The sequence below is a fragment of the Alligator mississippiensis genome, chromosome 10 (assembly GCF_030867095.1).
Source record: "Alligator mississippiensis isolate rAllMis1 chromosome 10, rAllMis1, whole genome shotgun sequence".
Taxonomy (NCBI): Eukaryota; Metazoa; Chordata; order Crocodylia; family Alligatoridae; genus Alligator; species Alligator mississippiensis.
The window spans coordinates 72,419,402-72,444,035 of NC_081833.1; the positions used below are offsets into that span (position 1 = coordinate 72,419,402).

The window sequence follows — 24,634 nt, forward strand, 5'->3', positions numbered from 1 at the left end:
TTTTGTGGGTACCGTAAGTCTAATGATTGCTTCAGTTTTGTATTGAGCTGAATTTACTTAGAAACATAGAATCAGAAAATTAGGTTTGGAACGGACCTCAGGAGGTCATATTGAGTCCAGCCTCCCTGCTCAAAGCAGGACCATACTCAACAAGATTATCCCAGCTGAGTCTTTGCCAAGCTGGGATTTAAAAAACCTCCAAGGATAGAGACTCCACAACCTCTCTGGGTAACCTGTTCCAGTGCTTTACTACCTTCCTTGTGAGAGAGTTTTTTTCTTAATATGTAAGGTAAATTTTCCTTGCTGCACCTTGAGACCATTGCTCCTTGTTCTGTCATCTGCCACCACTGAGAACAGACCAGTTCCATCCTCTTTCAGTCCCATTGCTTTCAGGTAGTTGAAAGCCGCTATTAAATCCCCTCTGTCTTCTCCAGCCTAAATAAGCCCAGTTCCCTCAGCCACTCTCGTAAGTCATGTGCTTCAACCCCTGAACCACTTTCACTGCCCTCCACTGGACTCTTCAATTTGTCCATATCCTTTCTGATTGCACATTCTTTCTGTAGCAGGGGGCCCAAAACTGAACACAGAACTCCAGATGTGGCCTCACCGGTGCTGAACAGAGAGGAATAATCACTTCCCTTGACCTACTGGCAACACGCCTACCAATGCAGTCTAGTATGCCATTAGCCTTCTTGGCATCAAAGGCACACTTTCTGGTTCATATTCAGCTTATTGTCCACTATAACTCCCAGGTCCTTTTGTGCAGAGCTTCTGCCCAGCCAGTCAGTCCCCAGCCTGTACCAGTGCATGAGATTGTTCTGTCCTAAGTGCAATACTTTGCAATTGTCCTTGTTGAACCTCATGAGATTTCTTTTGGTCCTGTCCTCCAATTTGTTGAGGTCTCTGAATCGTAGCCCTCTCGTCCAGCATATCTACTACTACTCCTTCCCCCTTGTTCCCCCCAGCTTGGTATCATTTGCAAACTTGCTGAGTGTGTACTCTCTCCCATCTTCCAGGTCATTAATGAAAATATTGACCCCTGGGGCACTTCTTGATACCAGCTGCCAACTACGTATTGAGTCATTGATTGCTTTCTGAGCCTGATGATCCAGCCAGTTTTCTATCCATCTTATAGTCCATTCATCCAGCCCATACTTCCTTAGCTTGCCTGCGAGAATGTTGTGGGAGACCATATCAATTGCTAAAGTTAAGGTACACCACATGCACTGGTCTCCCTACATCCACAGAGCCAATCATTAGGGCTTTGCAAAATGGCTGTGTTTCAGTTCGGTTTCGGATTCTGCTGTTTTGGAGGATAGCGATTCATTTTGGCGTTTCGGATCACTGTCCTGTTTTGTTTCGGCTGAATCTGTTTTGAATGGGCTGTGAGGGAAGCTTTGCACAACCTTACCCAGCTGGATGGGGCTTGGGGTCGGGGCTTGCAGGGCCCCAGTGGGGAGCAGGATGGAGCCGTGGGTGGCTTGTCTGGAGGAGGGAGAGGGGTGCTGTCCTCCATGCAGACGAGGAGGCCCCTGTGTGGATCTCTGATCCCTGTCACTGGGTTGCGGGGTAGGGAAGCAGCGCAGAGCGCTGAACAAGCCTGCTGGTCCCTGCCAGGGGTCTCCTTGCTGCTGCTGCCCACCCTGCACTGCCCCAGCAACATGAGGCTGCACGGGGCAGGCAGTGGCAGCGAGGACACCCCAGCGCGGATCTCTGCTCCCTGCAGAGCCAGGTCACATGGCAGGGACCAGCACTACCCTGCCCTGCCCCCAGGAAGAGCTGGGGAAGTGATCAGAGAGCTGGGAATTGAACTGGGAGCTAGATGCTAATATCAGAGCAGTCTTCTGTCCTCCCTGCCCCTCCTTTCCCTTCCCTTTTCTTACTTTTTGTTTCCCTGCAAGCCCGGCTCCGAAATTCTCTGAAACATTTCCAAAATATTTTGGAGCCTTCCAGTTCATTTTGGATTTCGGATTTGGTGTTTTGGGTGCCGAAACGGCCCAAAACAGCTGCCAAAATTTCACACGCCCTACCAATCTTCTTGTCATAGAAGGCAATCTGGTTGGTCAGGGATGACTTGCCCTTAGGTGCTCTGATTACTACTAGTATCATGAAATCAGTCCCCTTCTTTGATCTGCTGCTAAATTTTCTAGCAAGCACCTTCTTGCTTCCTTCCATGTTTCCCTTTACACTTAGGAGCAACTTCCCATAATTATCTTTATTGTTCTTTAGATATCTCCTTAAGACTCTTGGTGTCATGCTTATAAATAAAGTTAAGCTGCTCCTGTGCTGAGATCTCTCTGCCTGTCATAAGGACCAGTATTGTGTCTTTGTGATTCACTATTTGTTTCTGTCAAAACATTGTCTTATGTAGTTTGTAGGCTGTCTGAAGTAAAAGGTATATATATATTTTTATCTGTTTTTGCATACGGCGTTGCATGAGGGCTCCAATGTTCTGTAATATAAGTTAATGAACTAGACCATTAAATCCATTTCAGAAATATAGGATAAAACCGATCGAGTCTAATTTAATGCAGCTCTAGCTTCTTTGCCTTTTTTTTCATGTGTAAAACTTGTCATTTATCTCTGGCTGATTGCAAATCAGTTGTTAACAATGGTTTTATTTTAAACTATAAGATCTCATGGAGCATGTTTAAGCCACAGTTATTGAAATTTAATATTCATTTACTTTTCAGATCCATTTCTTATAAGCTAATACTCTCTGTTTGCATTTCTAAAATGTATTTAACTTGAGTGCAAGGTAAATGGGTGAAGAAAGTGTTATTTTGGGTAATTTAGATTATACATGCTCTACTGCAAATTAAGGCTTTGGTGAATCCCTTTGTAGAACAACTAATGAGATTCTTTCCTGGATGAATGCCTTCAGCTTTCCCAGAATCCTAGTGCTCTGTCGTTTAAAACAGTTATGCTCAGCCCTCCCAGATGTGAACAAAGTGCAAAGTGTTGGCATCCTAAGGCATCTTTTACATCAAGATCACAAAGTTGAGTAATACCAGCCTCTCTGATGCCAACGTTTCTGTAGTATCATAGCTGGCAGGCAGGGGGGTTGCCACTATTTTCAGTTCCCTGAGATAAAACTGCTTCTCAACCCTCTTTCGTATATTTGGACAGATTGTTCACTTCAAAAGATGGGACATTTGTTGTAGTTATAGTATCAGAAAGCATTAACTGTTTTGCATTTGTAGTAGTAGAAAAGTATTACTTGAAAGCTTAGGTTTCTTCATGCTGAAGTGACCAGCAGAACCTGCCCACTAGGAGGCCAAATAGAAGTGGGTGTATTAGTTAGTTTAGCTTATTTTTCCTTGAGTAGGTTTAATCCATAGATTGGCAGGGGTTGGTAAACTGTTCATGTCCTATTTCAAGCAATGGTGAAAAGTCTGTCTCATGTTAATGTTTGGATATGAAAGCAGTAATTAGAAGGTTTGTATGTGGTATTACTACCATTTTTGTTTAGTTTTGACCTCTCCTAATACTAAAATGGCACTGTAAGAATTGGTTTTCTGTTGGAGTCAGTGGAAGATTTGTATTTATTTTTTTGCTGAGAGAACAGTGTCAGACCTGTTATGTATTGGTGTAGAGCTTTGGTACAGAGGGAGAGAAGAATGTATGTGGGAATGAGTGTGGTTTGTTTAACAGCTTTTAAAACTAGTTGGTTTTTTTGTTTTGTTTTGCTTTTTGCATGACTGCATCTAAAATGTCTCATAAAAACAGAAATTAGTTATGATTCAAGAAATGTTTATGTTAGAAATATTTTTGAGAGGTGTTACATGCTAGCTGTAATATTTATAAATACACATTGTTTAGTTATATTTGAAAGAATAAACTTCCTTGATTTAAGTATTTCGGTTCAGTTCATTGAAATTATTTAGGGTATATATTTTTGAGAGCTTAAGTGCAGCTTTTGGGTGCTGTATGCCTAACAATATTATGTATTGGTTCTTTAAAAGTTTAACTCTTTGCCACTTTTCAAATGTTGATATTTTTGTTATAAGGATTTTATGCGTGTGTAGTTTTAACACTGTGATAACTTCTTACATGTCAGCTAAACCTGGAGCTGAGTTGCGTCTCTGCGGGCTCTGGCAGGCATTATTTGTGATGCAAGTGTTGTTAGTCTGGTTTTTATCGCTCCTTAAATTGAATGTATGGTGTACTGTACTCCAGTTGAGCTACCCTTTCCATACTGATGGAGCATAAGAATTAACTTCCAAACTGTGAAGTCCAAACTAGTGACTGCTGCATTACAACCTTATTTACTGACTTTACAGTATCTTTCAGTCGTCTGTCCATCTCTTCAAACCACTTTCGTAAAACCTTTGACAATTTTATTATGTCCTCCATTAGGCCAGGTACCTTACTATCTTTTTATCATCTGTATATTGGACAGTATTCAGCTAGTCTGACTTCTATGTTTCTGAGAGAGAGCATCGAGCTGTTTGGAACCAAATCTGTTGGGTATCCCCATGAGGAATTATTACTATTACCTACATTAATATTCTGTCAATTTTTCTTTCTTTAATATAAACACTTGTAGTGATGTTACTGCTGCAAAACTGTTAGTAATACTACTTATGAAATCAAATTACTTTCCTCAAAACTGAGAATAGTCCTTCTATTGTGTTTTAATTTTTTATAATTTTGTGTATAGTAGTTTCTTAAATGTCTCTTTAGAATTTACAAACATACTATAGCCAGTAGGAAAATTTTGGTTGTTTCCAGGGAGGGTGTCAAGTTTGGTCAGTTTTCTTATTCACTCAAATTATGCATTTCTTGTGGCATTGTACATTATATATGCTGTTTTACAAACTTAGATCTAAGTGTTGCATATTTAATGGTACCCTCAGTTGTCAGTACCCCCAGCCACCAGCATTTTACATTTTGCCTTAGAGCTGAAGAGTTCTAAGGTGTGGACTTCTATAAACTGTTGCAGCAAGTATGTCTTTTCAAGTTTACAAGGATTTAAACGTTGACATTCACTATTTGCTAAATCGCCCAGTGTGGTTTTTCATATTTCTGTAAAGAAAGGGAAAGAAAATGAAGCATAGGTGATAATCTGTTTCCAAAAGTATTTGAATTTCACACTTTGTTTTGGAACGTAATGGGGCTGATCTTGCAAAGGCTTTTGGCATGTTACTTGTTATATTAATGTGACTGTTTCCACTTAAGTCGAAGGTTATTTGGTACGTGTTACCAAAAGATGCAGAATCTGTTAATATGGTTGCTTCACATAATGGTGTTGTGGCTGTAGTTGAACTGTGGAAGAATACAGGAACTTTTCCCTTAAGAGGAGTTTTCTGCTATTTAAGCAAATCTAAACAGCAAAAACTATAAAGAAGCTCTAAAATTGGCAACTTTGTCCTTCCCCTGACTTCCTTAATAAAGAAGTATTTCTTTATGATAAATGCGCTATTTGCATTCAGTGGGGCTATTTATATGTTGAAGTATTGCAGATTTTGGTATTTGGATGACTATTATTTAGATAAATATACCAAGTGTTACTAAGCAGTCTGATACTAAAGCAGTAAATTTGGAAGAAAATTAATCTTTGTTCTGAAAGGTGAGTAAGTTGGGTTTTTGGGGTTTTTTTTTTATGAGGGCAAACAGGTTGATGGTTCTGCATAAACCGGTTGCGTAAGTTTAACCAAATTGATTTTAAAGTGGTCTCTGGTTCTTTGTGCACACTGGAGTTCATTCTGTAATTATTGTTGATAGGATTTTAAGGAAATACTGCCACGTAGATAAAGCTGTAGAAATTATGTCAATTTCCCAAGGCAAAGTAAAAAAAAAAAAAAAAAAATTGGGTGAGCTGAAATGCAAAATTTAAGATTTGCTGACTTCGGTTGTCCCTCAGAACTTTAAAAAATAAAGTATAACCTCATGAATCTGACATGCTCAGGACCCAAGCACCTGCCGGAAGTGTGAAAATTCCAGATTTTTGAAACCGGAGTGGCGGCTGGTCCTGGAGGGGGAGAGTGGGGAGGGTAGCAGCTGGTCCCGGAGCAGCTACATGTGGAGTGGCAGTGTGGGGTGGTGGATGGCAGCGGCAGCTTCTGTGTGCAAGGTTCCCCCTCTGCTGCTCTGGGACCGGCTGCCGCTACTCCCCAATGGAGTGTCGTTTTAAAAAGTGCTGGATTTTCGATACCTGGATTTATGTGGTTATATTGTACTTTTTTATGAACCCCTTCCCCCATCCCATTAGTTTACTAAGTGTAAACTCTTATGTAACATACATCTTCTTTTTTTCTCTTTTTAGTATATTTTTGGGGAGTTCAGCCCTGATGAATTTAATCAGTTCTTTGTGACGCCTCGATGCTCTGTTGAGGTAAGACATTTTATCTAAAATACAAAGCATGTTTCAGCAAAATGTCCGTTAAAGAATTTTTACGTATCATTTTCAGTTTAAATTTTTTACAAGAAAACTGATAACAGTTTCTCCCTCTCTCTCAATATATACATAGATATAGAATCTAGAGAGACATAGTTAGCCATGTACGTTTTAAGTCAAGTAGAAGACCAGGTAGATTTGCACCTTTATAGATTAGTAATTCTCAACTGGGGTGGTACTAGTTTTTTTTTTAAGGGTGGTGTGAGGGGATTATCAGATAAATTAAGCAGATAAATGCAGGTTTAGGATTGTCCCTGCCTGGAAGATCCCCCATCCCCACTGCCAGGGCCCTCTGCAAGGAAGTAAGCATTATAATCTGTAAATTTGTTTTTGAAATCGGATGCCTCGCTATTAACAACATTTACTGAGGGATGTCTTGAGCTCCATTCGGTTGAGATCCACTGATGTAGACCAGGGTAGCTCAGCTCCAAGCCCGTGGAGCCATGTAGTCTGGCCTATGGGGCTCCCCATGGATCTGAAAATTTGATTTAAGATTTTGTCATTTGACGCTCAGTTTGTTAGATGCTGTGAAAGTAAATGTTGAAATTAAAGAGCAAGTTGGTAGTAGCAAGATGCGGTGTTCTGTGTTTGGCAGTGATAGCACCACTAGTTGTAATTATTTATTTTTCTCTTGATTACTGTGTTTGTTGATTTGAAGTCTTTTCACCAGATGTTTTTATTATTTATATGCAGAAGCTTGACAGTCCAGGCTCCGGTTTTAACACAATATGCAGGAGTCATTTGACTTACCAGGAAAAGAGCTGACAGTATTCTGCCCACATGAGGGAGCTGGGAATGAGGGATCAGCTAAATGAAACCAGTAGTTCTGCCTTGATTGACTTTTCAGAGATGGAATAACAACTCTCAGGGCCATTCCTGGATCTAGGCACAATCTCGGATTTCTTGAACTTTGGCGGGAGAATGGCTCTTTCCCTACAAGGACTGGCATAGCCACCTCTCACAAATACACTAATCCACAAGGCACTCTGCCAAGGTCTTGTCTGCACAATAGGCTTTTTGCCAGCAGATGACAGCCACCACAAGGAAGTTGCCAGTGTGCCATCACCTACATAGCTTGTGTTTTTGTACAGCATGAGCGGCGATATGGCTCCATTACAGCACCCATGCTTGTCAGGCATTGCCCTCTGGGAGGTACCATCTGTTAAGAGGCTGCAGTAGCTGGCAGAAAGCTCTGGGTGGCAGCAGAAGCCTGTGTTGCTCTTCTAGCAAAGTGAAGAGCTTCTATTATCCTAAGGGAGCCTCCAAATATCCAAACACTAGAAACTCTCAACTTGATCCATATATGGGGATGTGGGGAAATGCTACCATTCAAAATGCAGTTTTTAATAATTAGTAGCTACTATTTATCTTCTTAATGTGGCTTACTAAGATTCCACTGTAATTAGTTTCAAGTTCTTTGTAGCAAAAAAAAATCACTCTTGTATGTTGCTTTTGTTCCTGGAAATAGTGAGAAGGGGTTACTAGAAGAACAAAAATAGGGTGAGAAACATCAGCAGAAGATGGGGAAGGGAGATAAAAAGGATAGAGAGAGCAGCAAAAAGAAGGTATGACGCAAGTTGTGAGTGGACACTGTCAAACTTTCATGGCTGACAAACTGGATGTAAATGTGTACTTGCTGGATTTGCATAAGTTGCCCAGGAACAGGTGGGTTCTGTGCTAATCCAGCATAGAGTATTGTGGTGGTAGGTCAGAGGTCTAGTGAGGTAATGAGAGCAAGATAAAATTGAGAATAGTTTTATTGCATTTGATTTGAGTTTTTTAAAACTCTTCAAAGACAATAATATCAGGCTGAAACAGAACTGGGAATCCAAATGACAAGCTTATTTTACGGTTCTATCACAGACTTCTGTTTGGACTTTAAGCAAGTTGCATGAAAAGAGATCATCTCACTTCTCATTTAAAAAAAAGTAGGCACTGCCCCCCACCCTCTTAATTTGTGGTATACTTTGCTATCTGGGGTGGGGGGCGTTTCTGAAGTGAGCAGCTTGACAGGTTAGTGATTTTGATTGTCCTTATCCATTTCTAATTGTGATGAATTAACTGGTGCAAAACATGAAATTACAGTTTGAGAATGAATGTGTATGCAAGTATAAATCCAAGGCAGTCCTTTGGAAAACTGGATATTAACAATGAATATCAGTGAGCTATTTCTAAAGATTCAGCTATTTCTAATGAAACTGATGTAGAATGGTACAAATATTTTGCTTTGCCTTTTGGTAAATGTCATTTTTTTTTTTCCACGCAGCTTCCTCCATATAATGAAACAGTTTCATGTGGTATTAAATCTGCAAGTGAGCTTCACGATGGTAATGAAAACATTTTTTTCTCTTTTTCTTTTATTTTCAGGTTGTTGGCTTTTCTCAACAGTGTTTTATGCCAGAGGCTGTCTTTAAATGACTAGTTCAGCTTGATTTGTATGTACATGTAAATACATTTGGCAGGCTTCTGTGTAAATGTTTACTAGTCCAATTAAATCTATAAGGATCTGAAGCTTTTAATAGACTATTTGCTAAGGTAGGTCCATCTGAGCCTAATATCCCACCAGACTGGTATGGTTAAGGCAGAGGCAGGCAGTTTATTTCCTCTGGAAGGCCGCTTACCCAGTTTTGGAAAGCTGTCGAGGGCCATGTGGGTAGCCCTGCCCCTTGACAGGTGCCCTTCCCCCTGGTTGCCATCTTGGGACTGGAAGTCCCTTCTCCTAACCCCTGACCTTTGCCACCAGAAGTCGCTCCTCTTTTCCCCAGAAGTATTCTGGGGTTGGGGAGGGTGTGTGTGTGTGTGTGTGTGTGTGTGTATGTGTGTATGGATGTGGTGAGGGAGCATATGGGGCTGTGGGTGGTTATGTGGGGTGTGAGTGGGTATGGGGTTTGTGAGGGCCTGTGAGTGTGTGGGATGGAAGGTGGCTAGGGAGGGTTGTGTCATGTGTGGAAGGAGTGGGTGACTGGGGTGTGAATGGGGACGTGTGGGTACGTGTGTATAGCAGTGCGAGTGGAGGTGTGAGTACAGGTGTATGGTGGGGTGTGGGACTAGCCCTACAAACCCACACATGTTCCCTGCCCCCCTCCCATTGGCAGATGGAGTTCCTGCCAGCCTGGGTTCTGTGTTCCTGCTGCTCCTGGCCCCAGGGCACCAGTGTGAATGCTGTGCTCTGCCTGCCACTTCCCCCTCCTGTCTGCCACCGCTGCCCTTCTCCTGCCACTTCCCTACCTTCCTGCCTGCTGCTGCTGCTTCCCCACCCCGCCTCCCTCGCCTGCTACTGTGGAACCACGTGGTTCCTGGCTGCATGGCCGTGACTTCCATTTCCCTGCTTTCCTGCCCGCTGGCTGCTCCAGTTTGCTGGGACCACAGGACGCAGCAGGAGCCAGCCTGGCCCTGAGGACTGGGGCAATAGCCAGCAGTCCTTCCCTCCCCCCTGTTCTTAACTGAATTACAGTCTTGGACAGGCAGAGATGAGGGAACAGCCCCAGGGGCCAGAAGCCTCTGCTAGGTACAGGCTTCTGGTTGGGGGCTGGGAGTGGGGAGATCGGAGCCAGGCTGGCCTTGCTGCTGGCTCCTGTTGCCACTGGGTTCTGCTGCTGGCTCCTCCTGGCGCCTTCTGCTGCTGGCTCCTCCTGGCGCCTTCTGCCGCTGGTGCCTTGTCATCTTTGACAGGCAGCCAGGGGCAGATAATAATTAACTTTCTAAATTTTGGGGGGGCCCTACAAGCCAGATAGGATGGCCTGGCAGGCTGGATCTGGCCCGCAGGTTGTATTTTGCCTGCCCCTGGGTTAAAGTGTATTAATTTCTTAGCCAGTAGTATCCAAGGGAGTGATTTGGTCAGCGTGATATCTGGCCACCTTTGATTCCCCATCCTGAAAGACCAGATACCCATTTACAGCTGAGTCAGCTAGAGACAGCCTTTGACATGATTCCAGAACCAGGTCTTAAACTCATATGGTGTCTTAACTGCTTTGTCACCACACCCTTATGGAGCACTTATGCAAAGAGTTGCATTTTTCATCGGGGGCAGGTGAAAAGTTTTAACATTAGTATATTTTGGCAGCTGCAGTACTAAGATGTCTTTTCAGCGTTTTGCTCAGTAGTCTTCATTACCTTCTGTTTCTTCCTGGTTTAGCTGTTTTTCTGGAAAATCCTTTCTTGGATAACGAAAGTATGACTTAATATGTATTCCAGAGCTCTAGTTTAAAGCCTTACTGGTCATGATACTTCCCTCTCTTTGAATACACCTTTCTTCCCCCCCACCCCCCACATAAACTATAAAAGGAAGCCCCTGCTGGGTTTCATATTTCATACATAAATAGAACCTTCCATGTAAGAGCATATAAGCTAAAATGAAATGAAACACTCAGGTGGAGTTAGTGTAGTAACACTGATATGACATATTAGCCATAATAACAAAATGTTGCTATGCTGATAGTTCTGTTTAGCAATGAATGGTGGAAGTTCTGACATGCATTAGGAATAATCACATTCTGACTAAAACTACAGGACACCTGGTACATGCTAATTGATATGGGTTTGCAGTTTTCACTCTAACACATTGACATAATGCAGTGTAACATCTGCATGAAGCATCTTGGCACAGTGCATTATTCTTCAGGTGCATCTGTTGCAGTCAACACAGAATTAGATCCTCAAAACACTATAGGATGAAATGAAACAAAACTGTCTGGAAGCATAGTGAAGGGTACAAAAAAGGATGGCTCTTTCATATTTTTCTTTTGAAAAAGCAAGTAAATGCATTAAAATTAGTCTCAGAAATAAGTGACTGTGGAAATGATGCTGTATCCTCTACAATTCCTGTTAACCAGAGATCCTGCATGGATTTAATTTTTGGAAGAAGTCTGGATTAGTTTTTGGCTTTCTCCACTTCAAAATTACTATAACATGAGTACTCTTTTATTTTTACCCCTGAGTATCTGATGTACGAACTTCCTTTTAAAATCTCATTTCATTTTACTCTCAAATGCACAGTTGTGTTCCCACCTAGAATTTAGCGAGCCAAATCTTAATCTAAAACCAGTTTTTTTTTCTAATCAGGATTTAGGGGGAAGATGCACTGCTCGGTTGGTTTTTAATTTTTTATTAGTGGATCCTGGCTATGGGAAGAAAATAGATTTCAGTAGGTTTTAAGATAAAGATCTGAGTTTTTTTCCCTAAATATGTAATATTGACCACTGGTTCACTAATGTTACATCTTAAGGACTTTGTCTGGTTGTACCTGCATTGGATAGGCAGACATAACAATCATATGATATCAGATTATACCAGTATAAGATGCAACTTCTGTCTGCATGCTCCTGTACCAGTACAAGTGTAGCAGAATCATCACTCCTTTTAACCTTTGTTCTTTCAAGGTTAATGATCTAGCAATTTAACTAAACTTGTAGTGCTTCAGGAGCGTGCAGACCAGTTGGACTGTAACAGCTATTCCATGCTTCTGAGTGTCAGCCTTTCCTCCCCTTTTTAAAATGGGTAAAAGTTACTTTTTTCTATAACCTGTCGTATGTGTATTCCTTTTGAAATAGCGTTCATTGTTGTTTGATCTTTTCCCTACAGAATTCTTATTCATCTAAAACATTCTGGCAACATAAAACTAGCAATTTCAAGATTATTAAAACAGTAACGTATGCATCACAGACATTTATATGAAGCTGTTTTATAATTAAATATTAAAACATGAATTAATTCTGGAAACTACTTAAGTTCAGGATTTTATTAATCCTATATGCTTAATTACATTATATTTCTGTTTAGTTTTAAAGAAAATTACTGTAATAGTTATACAGGTACACGTCACTTAATGTCATCCCAGTTAATGCTATTTTGTTATTATGTTGCTGATCTGTTAGAGAACATACTTGTTTAGAGTTGCTCAATGTTTGGTTATAATGTTTAGCTGCTGCCTGCTAGTAGGTAACTACTGTGATGTAATTGGATTCCCTTAACATGGTTTTGCTTAGTCACATTTTTCAAGAACATAACTATGATGTTAAGTGAGGAGTAGCTGTGCATTTTAAATATCAGGGTAGCTTAAGGCATGCAGTGTTACTTATTTTATAAAGTATCGCTAAAATACACATGCTGCAATTTTACCAAACTCCATATATTTTCAACATACTTTTCTATGATATTATTTTATAGAGGTGCTAAGATGTTCTGTTTAAAAATGCCTGATAGCATATTGTGAATTTGAGTCTATTATGATAATATTTCTTAGTGCACATCATATTTGCTATATATATCATATTATAAGAATAAATTAAGAATCTTCATGTTCATATATTGGTCACCAATAGCATTTTAAGTGTAAGTTTGTGGCTGGCTTTAATTCAGTTGTGTTTCTTAAAACACATGAAATAGATACAGTATTCATTATAAAACTGTTTATAACTCTATATATCCCAAACTTGAAATTGTAAAAATTCTGTCCAGTTAAATTTTAAAATACTTTGTCATTTGTGGTTGATGTCTTAAGGTTGAAACTGTTCACTGCCTCTTTCTTTCCCCCTTTCTCCTCCCTCCTGGAATAATTGCCACCTGAGTCTGTTTAAATATTCGATTCTTTTATTATAACCATAAAAATGATTATAATAGTGTGGCGTCTTTGACTGGTATTGGTAGTTTGGTATTTCACCATACTCTGTAGGCCCCGTCTTTTAGTTAAATATATGTAGACTATTATACTCATAAAGGTGCTTTTCCTAATGCACATTAAATTTAGTACCTCCAATGTGAGGTACTAAACAAATACACATTAGACTGACTTAATGCACAGTAACAAATGAGCACGGTTTTTAAGTGATGCTTAAAGCTCAGTAAACTATTTTCCTGTGCATAAGAATAATAACACAGTTTTTTTGCGTTGCTTTAATGCACAGTACAATAGGCTACTGTGCATTAAAGCACAGGTTTAGATGTGCCCATTGGATTCCAGATTACTGGAAGGATGTGTTTCTGCTACTTGAAGGTTTGGAGTCCCTGGCTTTGTAAAACTGATGTGTTCGTTCTGTGTGATCCAGAAAATCTCTGTAATGCTCAATTTATTACACATTGCAATTTAAGATGGTTTAAATCCATCCTTTTTTTCCCCCAAGTTTTACATAGACATTGAAAATAACTTTAGTTTAAGGAAATTAGGTTATGCTACTTAACATGCAGAAAAACCAAATTCTCTTAATTTTGTAACCTTTGTGTACTTTCACTAACAAAGGTCTGATTTCTTTTGTCCAGGGGAAGACTATCAGAGAATCGAATTTGGTGTTAATGAAGTTATTAAGACAGAGTCATCTGTGCTGAATAACACCGACTACAGTATTTCAAGCACTCTGAATCCTCAGGCTCCAGAATTTATTCTTGGTTGCGCGCCTACCCAAAAAACTTCCGATGACATCCTTGATGAAACTAACTACAACTCCATTGACTGCCAGTTTAGTGATCCTGCCCTTGCTTTGGATAGCAGTTCTAATGCTGAAAACGATGGCCTTTCTGGGGGCCTTGGACAAAGGGAGCGTAAAAAAAAGAAGAAAAGACCCCCTGGATACTACAGTTACTTGGAAGATGTCAGTGATGGCATGGTTCCCACAGAGGCTCTTGTCAACGGCCATGCAAATTCTTCAGGACTGAATAGTATAAGCACAGAGGATACAGAACTTGCAGGAGACATAGCATCATCTGTCACGCCAAGGACTTGTAACAGCCCAGAAAATTCTGTGGACTTCATTAATGAAGCTGTGTCTGATGATTCTGTTTCTAGTGCACTAGATAATACCAGGACTGCAGGGCAGCCTGAGGTATGCAGTGTTACTAATTCTGAACAGTTTTGCATCCCCTCAGAGACTGGCAGGGATAGCCCTTTAAGGACAGCTGTTGTACAGCCTTTTGCTGGTACTGATACTACTGAGAGTCTTGGTGTTACTAATGGACAAACACTTGAATCCTCTGGTGAGGGTACAGCTGCCAATGGTGTAGAATTGCACACTGTGGAAAGCACTGACTCAGACCAAGCTAAGCCTGAGGATGCTTCACCTACTACTGAGGCACCAGCCCCGGTTGCAGGATCTGCCCCTGTTAATCAGCCTACAAAATCGTGGGCTAGTCTTTTCCACAATTCCAAGCCCTCTGCTTCCACATCTGTGGCCTATGTTGAGACTAAATATACCCCTCCTGCCACTTCTCCTGTGGTCCCTGAAAAACAGGTTGAAGTCAAAGAGGGGCCTGTTCCAGTTGCAGAGGATCCTGTAGCCATAAAGATTGCAGGTATAGTTAACACGCTAGAGCGGATGTTGCAGTAGAAGGATAACACATTTCTGTCTTTAAAAAGTGCACAGTATTGAGAGAAGAAAAAACCTACACTGCTACAATATTAAGGTTGATGATGTTAACTGCACAAATTAAAAAAAAAAAAAAAAAGTCAGATGGTTATTTTAACGCTTGGAGCATGCAATGCAATAATGTATTACTTAACCAAAGTATGGTAATATCAGTTGCTTATATGAAGCATTTAGCTGAAGTGAGCAGTGATTTAAATATAACAGTAGAGATTTTAAACAGTTTGTAGGCTTGCTGCAGAGGAGAAAGCTTTTATTTGTATATTTTAGCTGGTGTCTTGTTCCTAGTGATTGTGATTTATTATGCATGTATTCAAAAGAAGAAAGTTCAGACACCTTACAGTAAGGGTAAGGAATTCAATTAATAATGATATTATCTTGACCATAAAATTGGATAAACATAGTTCTTGATTTTTAAATAAAAATGAAAAACATTGTTTCAGGAAGCTGTGAAAATCTATCTTCATTTGTGTGAATGTTTCATTCCCAAAATCTGGAGACAGATTCTTCAACATGATAAACCCAAAATAAGCATCTTGTGTTAAAACTGTTGTTGCTGATCTGAGAATAAGAAACCTCGGTCCAAGTGACACTTTTCAGAGGAGATTTCAAAGCACAGAAAAATATGCGTTTTGATGAAAGGTGCCATTACATAATAGCTCAAAATATTTAAAGAATATGTAAAGGAATCTGATTTAGTAATTCTTTGTCACTCTGTGATGGATGTTTATAATACAAATGTTATCACATGAATCTGCAATATTTGTATAAAAACGTGCACGAGTCCTGCTGAGGTAAATTCACTTTATAAATAAACTGGGCAGAAGTGAAAAGACTCTTTCAGGTGAAAGATTGTGAGCATTACTCTGGAACATTTCACCTCAAAATAGTTCCCTAAAAAAAAAGGACTACCGAAGTAGCTCAGAATAGTCAGGTGCTTTTTTTGTTTTTTGTTTTTGTCAGAGTGGTTTTCTTTAAGGGTTTGAACAGCACTCTCAATTGCTGATGAAATGTATGTTCCACAGATTTCTTCCTGCCTCTTCCTAGAAGAGGGCTTAGACCTTGCTTAATTCATACCTAAACAAAACAACCCACGTAAAACGAGCATCAAGCCCAGCCTTGGTTAGCTTTTAAACCAAATGAGATCAAATATAGTCAGTCCTTCAAAGAAATGGCTGTTTAAAGGCCACTGTCAACTTGAAAATGATTCTTCAATCAGATTTTTTATCAAACTGATACCGTAACTTCTAAAAGATTAAAATGTTTTCTGTAGTAATGGCTTTAGTTGAAAACAGATTATTATGTACAAATGATCTTGAGTCTATGGGTTCACATGTATGTACTTAAACTACAAAGTGTCTGTCATGCTTTTAATGCTCTAGGTAGTGAACTTTGGCTATTAAATCACTTTATGTTAAATATTAAATTAGAAGCAGTAGCCTGAGATTACAGGCATCATATTGCCTTTCTCTAGTCACTTGAGCTTTTAGCTTGCATGAGAAAAATGTGTTTGTCTGAAGGGGGAAAGGAATGAACTAAATCATACTTGAATACACTCAACCCCTCATAATACTACATGTATGGAACCAGCAAACGCCTGTGGTATTAAGTGGAGATGACGGTAGCTGAAGTTGCATGCAGCTGGTGCTTATTCATTTTCCGACGGCTTTACAAAGAGCAGTGCCTCACAACTAAACTTGAGGGTGATTAGAATTTCTACCCTGCCCCTTTCGTGTATTTATGTGAACTTATATAATGTCCACGTGTGCCATTTATTTAATATCTAACATAGGACCCATAAAAATTAAGGTCTTTAAAAAAAAATTAGAAGGTAATGAACTGAAGGAAGAATGGTATAGTTAGCAATAATCTTGCTTTGAGCAAGGGTCTGGACTAGATGACCTAGGGTGGTCCTTTCCAGCCCTACTTTCTTATCCTATAGTTACAACAGGCATGTTAGATAATGGTACCTTTTTAAAATGAGCCTTTTCACAGGCATTTCTATCTGCAGCACATCTATCTTGCCACATGTTCTTGTGCTTCAAGAAACTGAAGACTGCTAAACATGATTCACTTTTTTCCAGCAGACTTTTTTTACCACTGATTTTGGAAGGGGGGATTAAAAAAAGTCAAGGTGCATTGACTTAGTATGCAGTCTACCTTTAAAATGGAGTTTCAAGTATGCTGATGATAATTGGGAAGGACTGTTCAAGTCTAGGAATACATGTTAGACTAAAACCTTTGAGTCTTAAATTAGGCCTTGCCATTTTTTGTTTAAAAAAGCAGGATTTTTAATAAATCCTGTACTACTGTTTTTTTGCCACCAGGTGGGAGCAGAGACTTGGTTTGTAATATGCTAACATAACATGGTTTTTCTTCCATTTCTTTTGCAATTTGGCCTCTTGATAACTCTACTTTTACACAGGGGACATCTGCAATACAGATCATTTTCCAAAAGGAGACAGTCTTTAATTAGAGATTACTTACTTGTGTTGCCTTTACAGCTCTAACTTTGAGCTATAATTATAAAGGACAATCAACATAAGATCTAAACCACCCTATTAAAACTCTTCTACTGTCTCATATTTCGAGAAAGATAACGATGTATATTGGCTGTTAAATGTTGGAAGACATTTTGAATCTGTTTTGGACAGCAAATACATTAAGCTAGTTTGGGGTGTGTATGCTTTATATATACATGTAAAATATGAAAACACATTTCACAGTATGCCTTGTCTGGGGGCAGGGACAGACTTAAAACTGTTCATTCATGCAACTTGATGGATTTGCTGTTAAATGAAATGAAGCATTTGCCTTAGAAACTGCCAGAATAGAGCTGAAATTAATTTTGGAACTGAAGTATTGCACAGGTGGAAACGTAAATATAATTTCTTACTATTTTTCACAAAAAAGGGTTAACAGTAATCAGAAACTCAACAGGGTTTTTTTTAAATGTAGGAATAGGGTTGCAGGGTGAGGGAGGAATCATTGAAGAAGGTAAAAATAAGGTGATACATTCAACAAATTAAATGTGCAATTTATAAGCCTCTAAATGATAGTAAAGTGATAAATGTAGATTTAAAAAAATAAATTGTTTTAAATTCAGCCTAATTTTATTGCTTTGGCAAGATAACTGACTAGTAAATAAGAGAGAGAAGATCTGAAATAAGTTGACTTCAAAGGGATTTTTAATACTCGTATGGATTTCTTGTAAGCAAAAAATATCTGGTTTAGATGAAATCATGATTAGTTTAGTATGCTGGTTGTAAAAGGCAGGGTAGAGATGCACTTTATAGACTAAGATACACACATACATATTAAGTGTGTATGCATATGCGTATCTTAGTCTATAAGGTGCATCTCTACCCTGCCTTCTGCCTGACTTCAGACTAATGGCTAACTCCTTCACACCAGTTGTAAATCTGTACTCGTGGTTCCTTATGGCTTACTGTTGAACTGGAAGGGCATTTCAAGTTAGGACACTCAGCAGAGGTCTGCGCTGAGTCTGATTCTGCTTGCGATTTTTATTAATGACCTGGCTGATGAAGTAAAAAGTACACTTATAAATTTGGTGACACTAATCGAAAGATGTTGAAGGCACTTCAGGGGACAGGATTAACATTCAAAATGATCTTGATAAAATGGATAAATGATCTGAAATGACCAGATGCATTACCATACTTAGGTGCAGTTGAATATCTGGGTGTTGTATTGGATCATAAAATGAAATATTAATAATTTGTGGTGCAGTTGTAAGAAGGACAAATGCCACTCTTGATAAACTAATAGAAGTGCCTTTGTTAGGGCTCAGAAAGTAATTATTCTGTTTGGTCCTAGGATGGTGTTATCTGGCATACCATGTCCAGTTTTTAGGCACTGTACTTTCAAATGTGGACAAATTTGAGAGAGTCTGGAAGAGAAATGAATAAAAATGTAGAAAATTACCTATGACAAATGGATGGAAAAACTAATTGCTCTAGAAGGGCAGATTGAAAGATGGGAAATCACAGTTGGGTCTGTAGAAGTTATAAACAAGGCAGTTATTAATTGCCATCCAGCATTATTATGGATAGAGCCAAAAGAAATTGGGTTGACTTTTTTTCCAGCAAGGATTTAGCTTACATTGTTAGGAGGACATTTCTTGCTAAAAAGATTTTTAAGGATTGTGTTGCAATCATAAGATGCTTAAAGTTTTTGTTTGTGAATAGTTTACTTCTATGAAAGTATTGCTTTAAATAAGTGACTGACAACTCTTTCCAGTGCTTGATCACATTTTACAACATGGGGTCAGTATCTCCCTCTTATTTTACTCAGAAAGGGGAAAAAAGTGTGTAATCCTTTTTCCTCCTGTCACTCCCTCAGAGCAAGAACTCATGCTCCAAAATAGATTCATTTTTGTTTTGAAACATGATAGAAATCGACTTAGTTGTCATTTTGAGTTGAGTAATTTCTGCCTTTTTCCTTGATTGACTGAAATTAGAATTTAAATGTGTGTGTGTAACTACAAAGAATAAGTTATGATAGTATGATTATCAAATTAGTCTTAACAAAAGGCTGCTAAGTTTGAGAAAATGAGATGTTAGTGATGTTTTAAGAAGATGGGGGGGGTGGAATAAACATGTTTTTTCCAGATTTCTAACTAGAATAGTGTTTACTATTAAAAGGGAACAGTACAGTGTTTAGCTTACCCTAAGAACCAGAATCGCAAAGAATATAAGGAAGTATGTTTATGTGTTTATGAAACTTCAGCTTCTGTTTATACTTTTGATTTTTTTTTCTGTTCATTAGGTTTGGAAGCAAGATGCTAGATTTAGCGTGATAATTGGGTTTTAACACAGCAGTTATTGGAGGTATAAACTACCCAGTGTTATAATGGACATCTCTGGTAGAAATTCCAAGAAATAAGCCTGTAAGCATTCCCACCTCTAAAGGAAAATGTGTGTGGCAAATATTCTAAGACTAAATCATTAGCTACAGCTTCTGAAACATTTCAGCATTAATCAGTTAGGTAACATTAGCATAAAGAATCTCTTTAAACAACGTTTTATCACAAATGTATGTGTCAGTGTCTAAAAGCTGTAGTCTTTCCATTTAGGGCCAGTCTATACATGCAGGTAAAAGTACGATAGGATCTAATGTGCAACCCACACAATTGCACCTCCTGCCATGCCACATGTGCATGGTAGAAGGTGTGATTGTGGGATCACTAATCAGATCCCATCATGCCTTACTGCTGATACAGGACGCGCCTGACCTTGGGCTCTCCCTGCACTGGCAAGAAGCAAGTTCCTGCAGTTGGGAGCTTTCTGAGCTGACAGGGTTCCCAGCTGCAGGGGTGCTCCAGCCACCCCTGTAGCTGGGAGACCACAGCAGTTGCTGTCCCCCAACAGTGGGTGTTCATGGAGCACCCTGGCAACTGGCAGATTTCGGCACCTCCAGTCTCCCAGCTTCAGGGGCATAGGCTACACATGCAAATTAAAGCTGGATAGAAACCAGCTACTAAGTTATTACACATTTTCCAGCAATAACTATAGCTTGTTGGATCTTTTTAAGGCACCATAGTTAATTTGTAGAGGTAGCCAGTCTGAATTCATTGCAAAGTTTTACCAGGTAAATGTGTAATAGATGTAACGTGTACAGAGGGCCTTTATATATTTTAGATGGTTTTACTTTCCTGATGCTAGATATAGTTAATAATCAAATTGGTGAAGGATTTAAATATTCTGAAATTTCCATTCTGTTTTCTCTTGATAAGAGTGAATTTGTCACAAAATCACTAAATTAGCATTACAGAGTAATCCTGTTAATGAAGAAGTATGATCTAGCAGAGCATGCTGTGTATAAAAAGACTTGGCTTTTGTTCACAGTTCTGCTGTTTACCTGCTGTGTATTCTTGAGCAAGTTGCTTCACTACTTAATGCCTCTGGTTTTCCAGTAACATCTTTTTATTCTTTTGGATGCATCTGGCCTATTTAATCCCAGCTGTGAAGATTTTGATGGAATGCCTACATTTTTAGTTAGGGTTGCTCCTAGGCCCACCACGCTCTGACCCATGTCTGCCAGTTGCCCACATTACAAACTCACGGGTTTATGGCTGGAAGGTTAAAACTAGATGTTGTCAAATGAAGTGGATCACTGTGCTGCAACACAGCTAATCTGCTTCACAGGGTGAAACACATTGCCTCTTCTCCCACCCTTGGTACAGGACAAGGGGTAATGTGATCTCCCAGCTTTCCTTGCCCAGCCATACCCGGGCCATGGGTCTGGCTGAGCTGGGAAAGTGCCGCAGAGGTAACAGACGCCTTCCTTAATAAACCAGCAAAATCTATTACCACCTTTTGCTCTGCCACTGATTTTCCTTTCATGTGGTGTGACAGAGGGAATCGGCGTCTGTTTGCTCAGCATTTGTGCTGCCATAAAAAATTTTATGGGGGCACAAATGAAACATCAGGCAATGTCTGGTTCATATTTCCTGACATACTTCCAGCCAGATTCCCTTCCTAGCCTACGCCTTGTCTTAGGTGTGTTCCCTGTCTACTCAACAGATTGAAATACAGGGAGTCTGCTTGTGACCTTTTTGCATCTATTTCCTGTGTCCGCTGATGTGATCTGAGCGTAGTACAGAAGGAAATGCGGTGGGGCAGCACGAGTCCTCGAAGGGCACTGCTTGGGTTTCCAGTTGCCTTTCAGTGGGCCTTCCTAGGAATTAGTCTGCCTGCTACTTCTCTCTCCTTCTGTGTTTCACATGCATAACAGCAAAAAAATATTGGGGGAAGAGCAGTTTGTGTGGTTCAGCGCAGTTGCGGGCAATCCTAGAGTTGCCCAAAATAAGAGGTATAGAAATACCCATAGTGTTTGATGATATATTTATACAGTGCCTAGCACTTTGTGGTGCCAGTTTAGTTTGGAGCCAAATGCTACTGTAATAAAAATAACAGTAATTTTCTCTTATTATGGAGGTGTATTTGCTTAAGTTCCACATTTCATTTTGAACTTTTGTTGCCATCGTTCAAGTTTTAAACATCTCAGGTTTTGGAAACAACTTCCTGCCTAGTTTTCTGTTACAGGTTCCTGAGTAAGGAACAAGACTTTCAAAGTGCTCAGTTCCCGTTGTTCTTGCTGTTGCAAATTTGGCCACTTTTTTTTTTTAAGTGCCCCAGTTCTGGATCCTGAACAATTTTCAAGATCTGACTCAAGTTTTTAAAAGTTACTCCACTGCTGAGACATTTGAAAGAGAGAAAAAAAACAATGGGCAATATTTTATATAGTTCAATGTTTTATACTTCCTCTGTGGCTGTAAAACAGCCAGCCGTTAACACAAACTTCCCAGAGCTGTGTTAACATTAATCCCTGTTGTTGCACAAAGATAGTTTTGGCATAAATCAGTGTTAAGTTGAAACTTCTAAACTAAAACAACTCTCTCAGTTGGATTCCATTCAGACCAGGGGAGAAGCTTGTCACATGTTCTAGAAGATTAGTGCCAGAGTATTAAATTGATAGGAGTTGCGTATTAAACCTCCCCTTTCCCCAAAGAAAAAAACCAATATACATGTTGCTATAAAAAGTAGTAATAACCATACCCAAATCCTGTAATAGTTTTAGAAGATTGTTAGAGTTAGAAAAGCTTTTGATATACCAGCCTTCACTCCTACTCAAAGTCAAGATGATCTTCCATGGAAAAGAGAATGTATATTTGATATCAATCTCCTATTGCTCTTAAGAGGACTCTGAGGTATTAAAATCTGATGATTTTAAGAATCTTGATGGATAATTTTTGCTATGATGAGATCTTTAAACTAATTTAACTCTCTCTTCTGCTAAATTTTATTTTTTCATTCTACAGAATTACTGGAGAATGTAAAATTAATACATAAACCAGTATCTTTGCAACCACGAGGGCTGATCAATAAAGGAAACTGGTGCTACATCAATGCTGTATCCTTATCTTGGAGAAATGAATTTAATTTAAGCTTATAAGTTTGTATATTATGGCAGTTGTCAAGTCAAGTTTGTTCTGTTTGCACAATAAACAATTCACATTAGATTAACAAATTAATTCCTGGTTGCCTGCTCACTAGTATTTCTCTTTAAAAAAATACAAATGCACTTCAGCTATGATGCATGCATTAAAAAAACTTTATATTTGCATAATAAAAGGAACAGGGAGGTATTCTGGTGAGGGTTGGTTTGTTTTTATTTTTTCTAAGAAAGCACCTACAGAAAATGTTATCTTTTGTTTTCCATATCCCTTCCTTTGCAGATGTTTCAGCTGGAGGGCTGTTACAGAAATTTTAATCCTCTGGTTATAAATTCTCTGATTTCTAGTGTACATTTATTCAAGGACAGGTTTGTGTCTCTTTGTTCTTGTGCCAGCGTTGGCCCTGTATTTTAAGTTGCTGATCTTCCTTGGTTTTTTGTCCATCTATGTAGTTAGAGCAGTCATATCTCCTTCCTGCCTTCATGTGCTTTGTAAGCACAGTCTTGAAAGGTAACCTGTGCATTCTCATGATCATTCTGATTAGTCCTTTGCACCTGCTTCGGTTTGGGAATCTTTCATGAGCATAGGCAGAATTGTATACAGTATTTCAGATGAGATCTCTTCCGCTGCCTTGTTGAAAGGTGTTAATTGTACCTTCAGTCTGCAGGAATGCATTTTCTCATACATTCCAGCTTCTAGTTTGCTTTTTTTAGGACCATATCACAATTACACATGGTCATTTTGTAAATGACTTATAGTCCTAAATCTTTTTCTTCCTTATTTCCAATTGATATGCCTCCATTAATTTTTGGCTTTCCTAGAAATAGTCAAGGCATTGATTCTTGGGACTTTTTGAGGGTGAAAAGCTGTCTTACATTCTGTATTCACTTTGTCTTCTTCCCAACTGCTCTTCAGAAAACCTGAAAGGTCTTACCATTTATAAACTCTATCTTTTTTTTTTTTTTAAGACATTTTTATAGGTAATTGTTTTTACCTGTATTGTATGTTTTCCTTGAGATGAAAGATTTGAAGTGTTTAAAAGACGTGAATAGATCGAAGCTAAGTCGTGTTATGCTGTTATGTTTTTTTAATGTGATTTCTATGAATCAATTATTTAACAAGCTTGCATAATGAGTATTCATTAATTTTAATGTAATGATTGGATTGTCTATGTTTCTGATTCATTATTAAGCTTTAAAATTACTGGAGATTAAATATCTAATCTTGCTTTTGTGACTGTTTCCTTAATACTATTATACAGACATTGCAGGCCTTGGTTGCTTGCCCTCCAATGTATCATTTAATGAAGTCCATTCCATTGTATTCAAAATCACAACGGCCGTGCACCTCAACACCAATGATAGACAGCTTGTAAGTAAACTGGTTACAAATTGTCAGCAACTCAGTTTACTTAAGTACATGAACTCAACCCAGTGTTTTAGCAAACCACTGTATTACTGCAGTTGAAGAAAACTGACACAGTAACATTTAAGACCCATAAATTACTGGGGATATTTTAGTTTAGTTTTCAAATGGCATTTTAATTTTATAGCCAACTTCTGATATTATTTACAGGCAGTCAAGGAGGGAAAATATTTTCCACTATTGTATTTCCTGTGGATCAGCTTAGCTCAGAAAGATCATTTTGAATAAGCCGAAGGGGACTGAATCTGCAACATGGCTGTGTAATAAAGCTCAAAAACCCATTTAACCATTTTGTCTTTGGGAGACGAAGGATGACCATGTTAATTTTTGCATTTTTTTTTTTTTTTTAATCTTACTAATGTGGCCTTGGGTTTTTTTGGACTTGTCAAGGACTACTGTGATCTAATATTTTGATTGTTTTATCTGATAACTTATCCTGCACAAATAGTTTTTATGTAATATGCTGATGATGCCTAGATG

At 39.0% G+C, this 24,634-nt stretch overlaps 1 protein-coding gene across 2 annotated transcripts in view; it reads left to right on the top strand.

Moving 5' to 3' along the window:
* USP10 (ubiquitin specific peptidase 10) overlaps window positions 1–24,634 on the top strand; it is a 58,900-nt gene that overhangs the window by 12,389 nt on the left and 21,877 nt on the right. For both annotated transcript variants that reach the window (XM_059713906.1, XM_059713905.1), the window contains exons 2-6: window positions 6,269–6,337; window positions 8,667–8,727; window positions 13,655–14,680; window positions 22,595–22,686; window positions 23,991–24,100. In XM_059713906.1, the coding sequence (XP_059569889.1) occupies window positions 6,269–6,337; window positions 8,667–8,727; window positions 13,655–14,680; window positions 22,595–22,686; window positions 23,991–24,100 (1,358 nt within the window). The remainder of the gene's footprint in view (window positions 1–6,268; window positions 6,338–8,666; window positions 8,728–13,654; window positions 14,681–22,594; window positions 22,687–23,990; window positions 24,101–24,634) is intronic.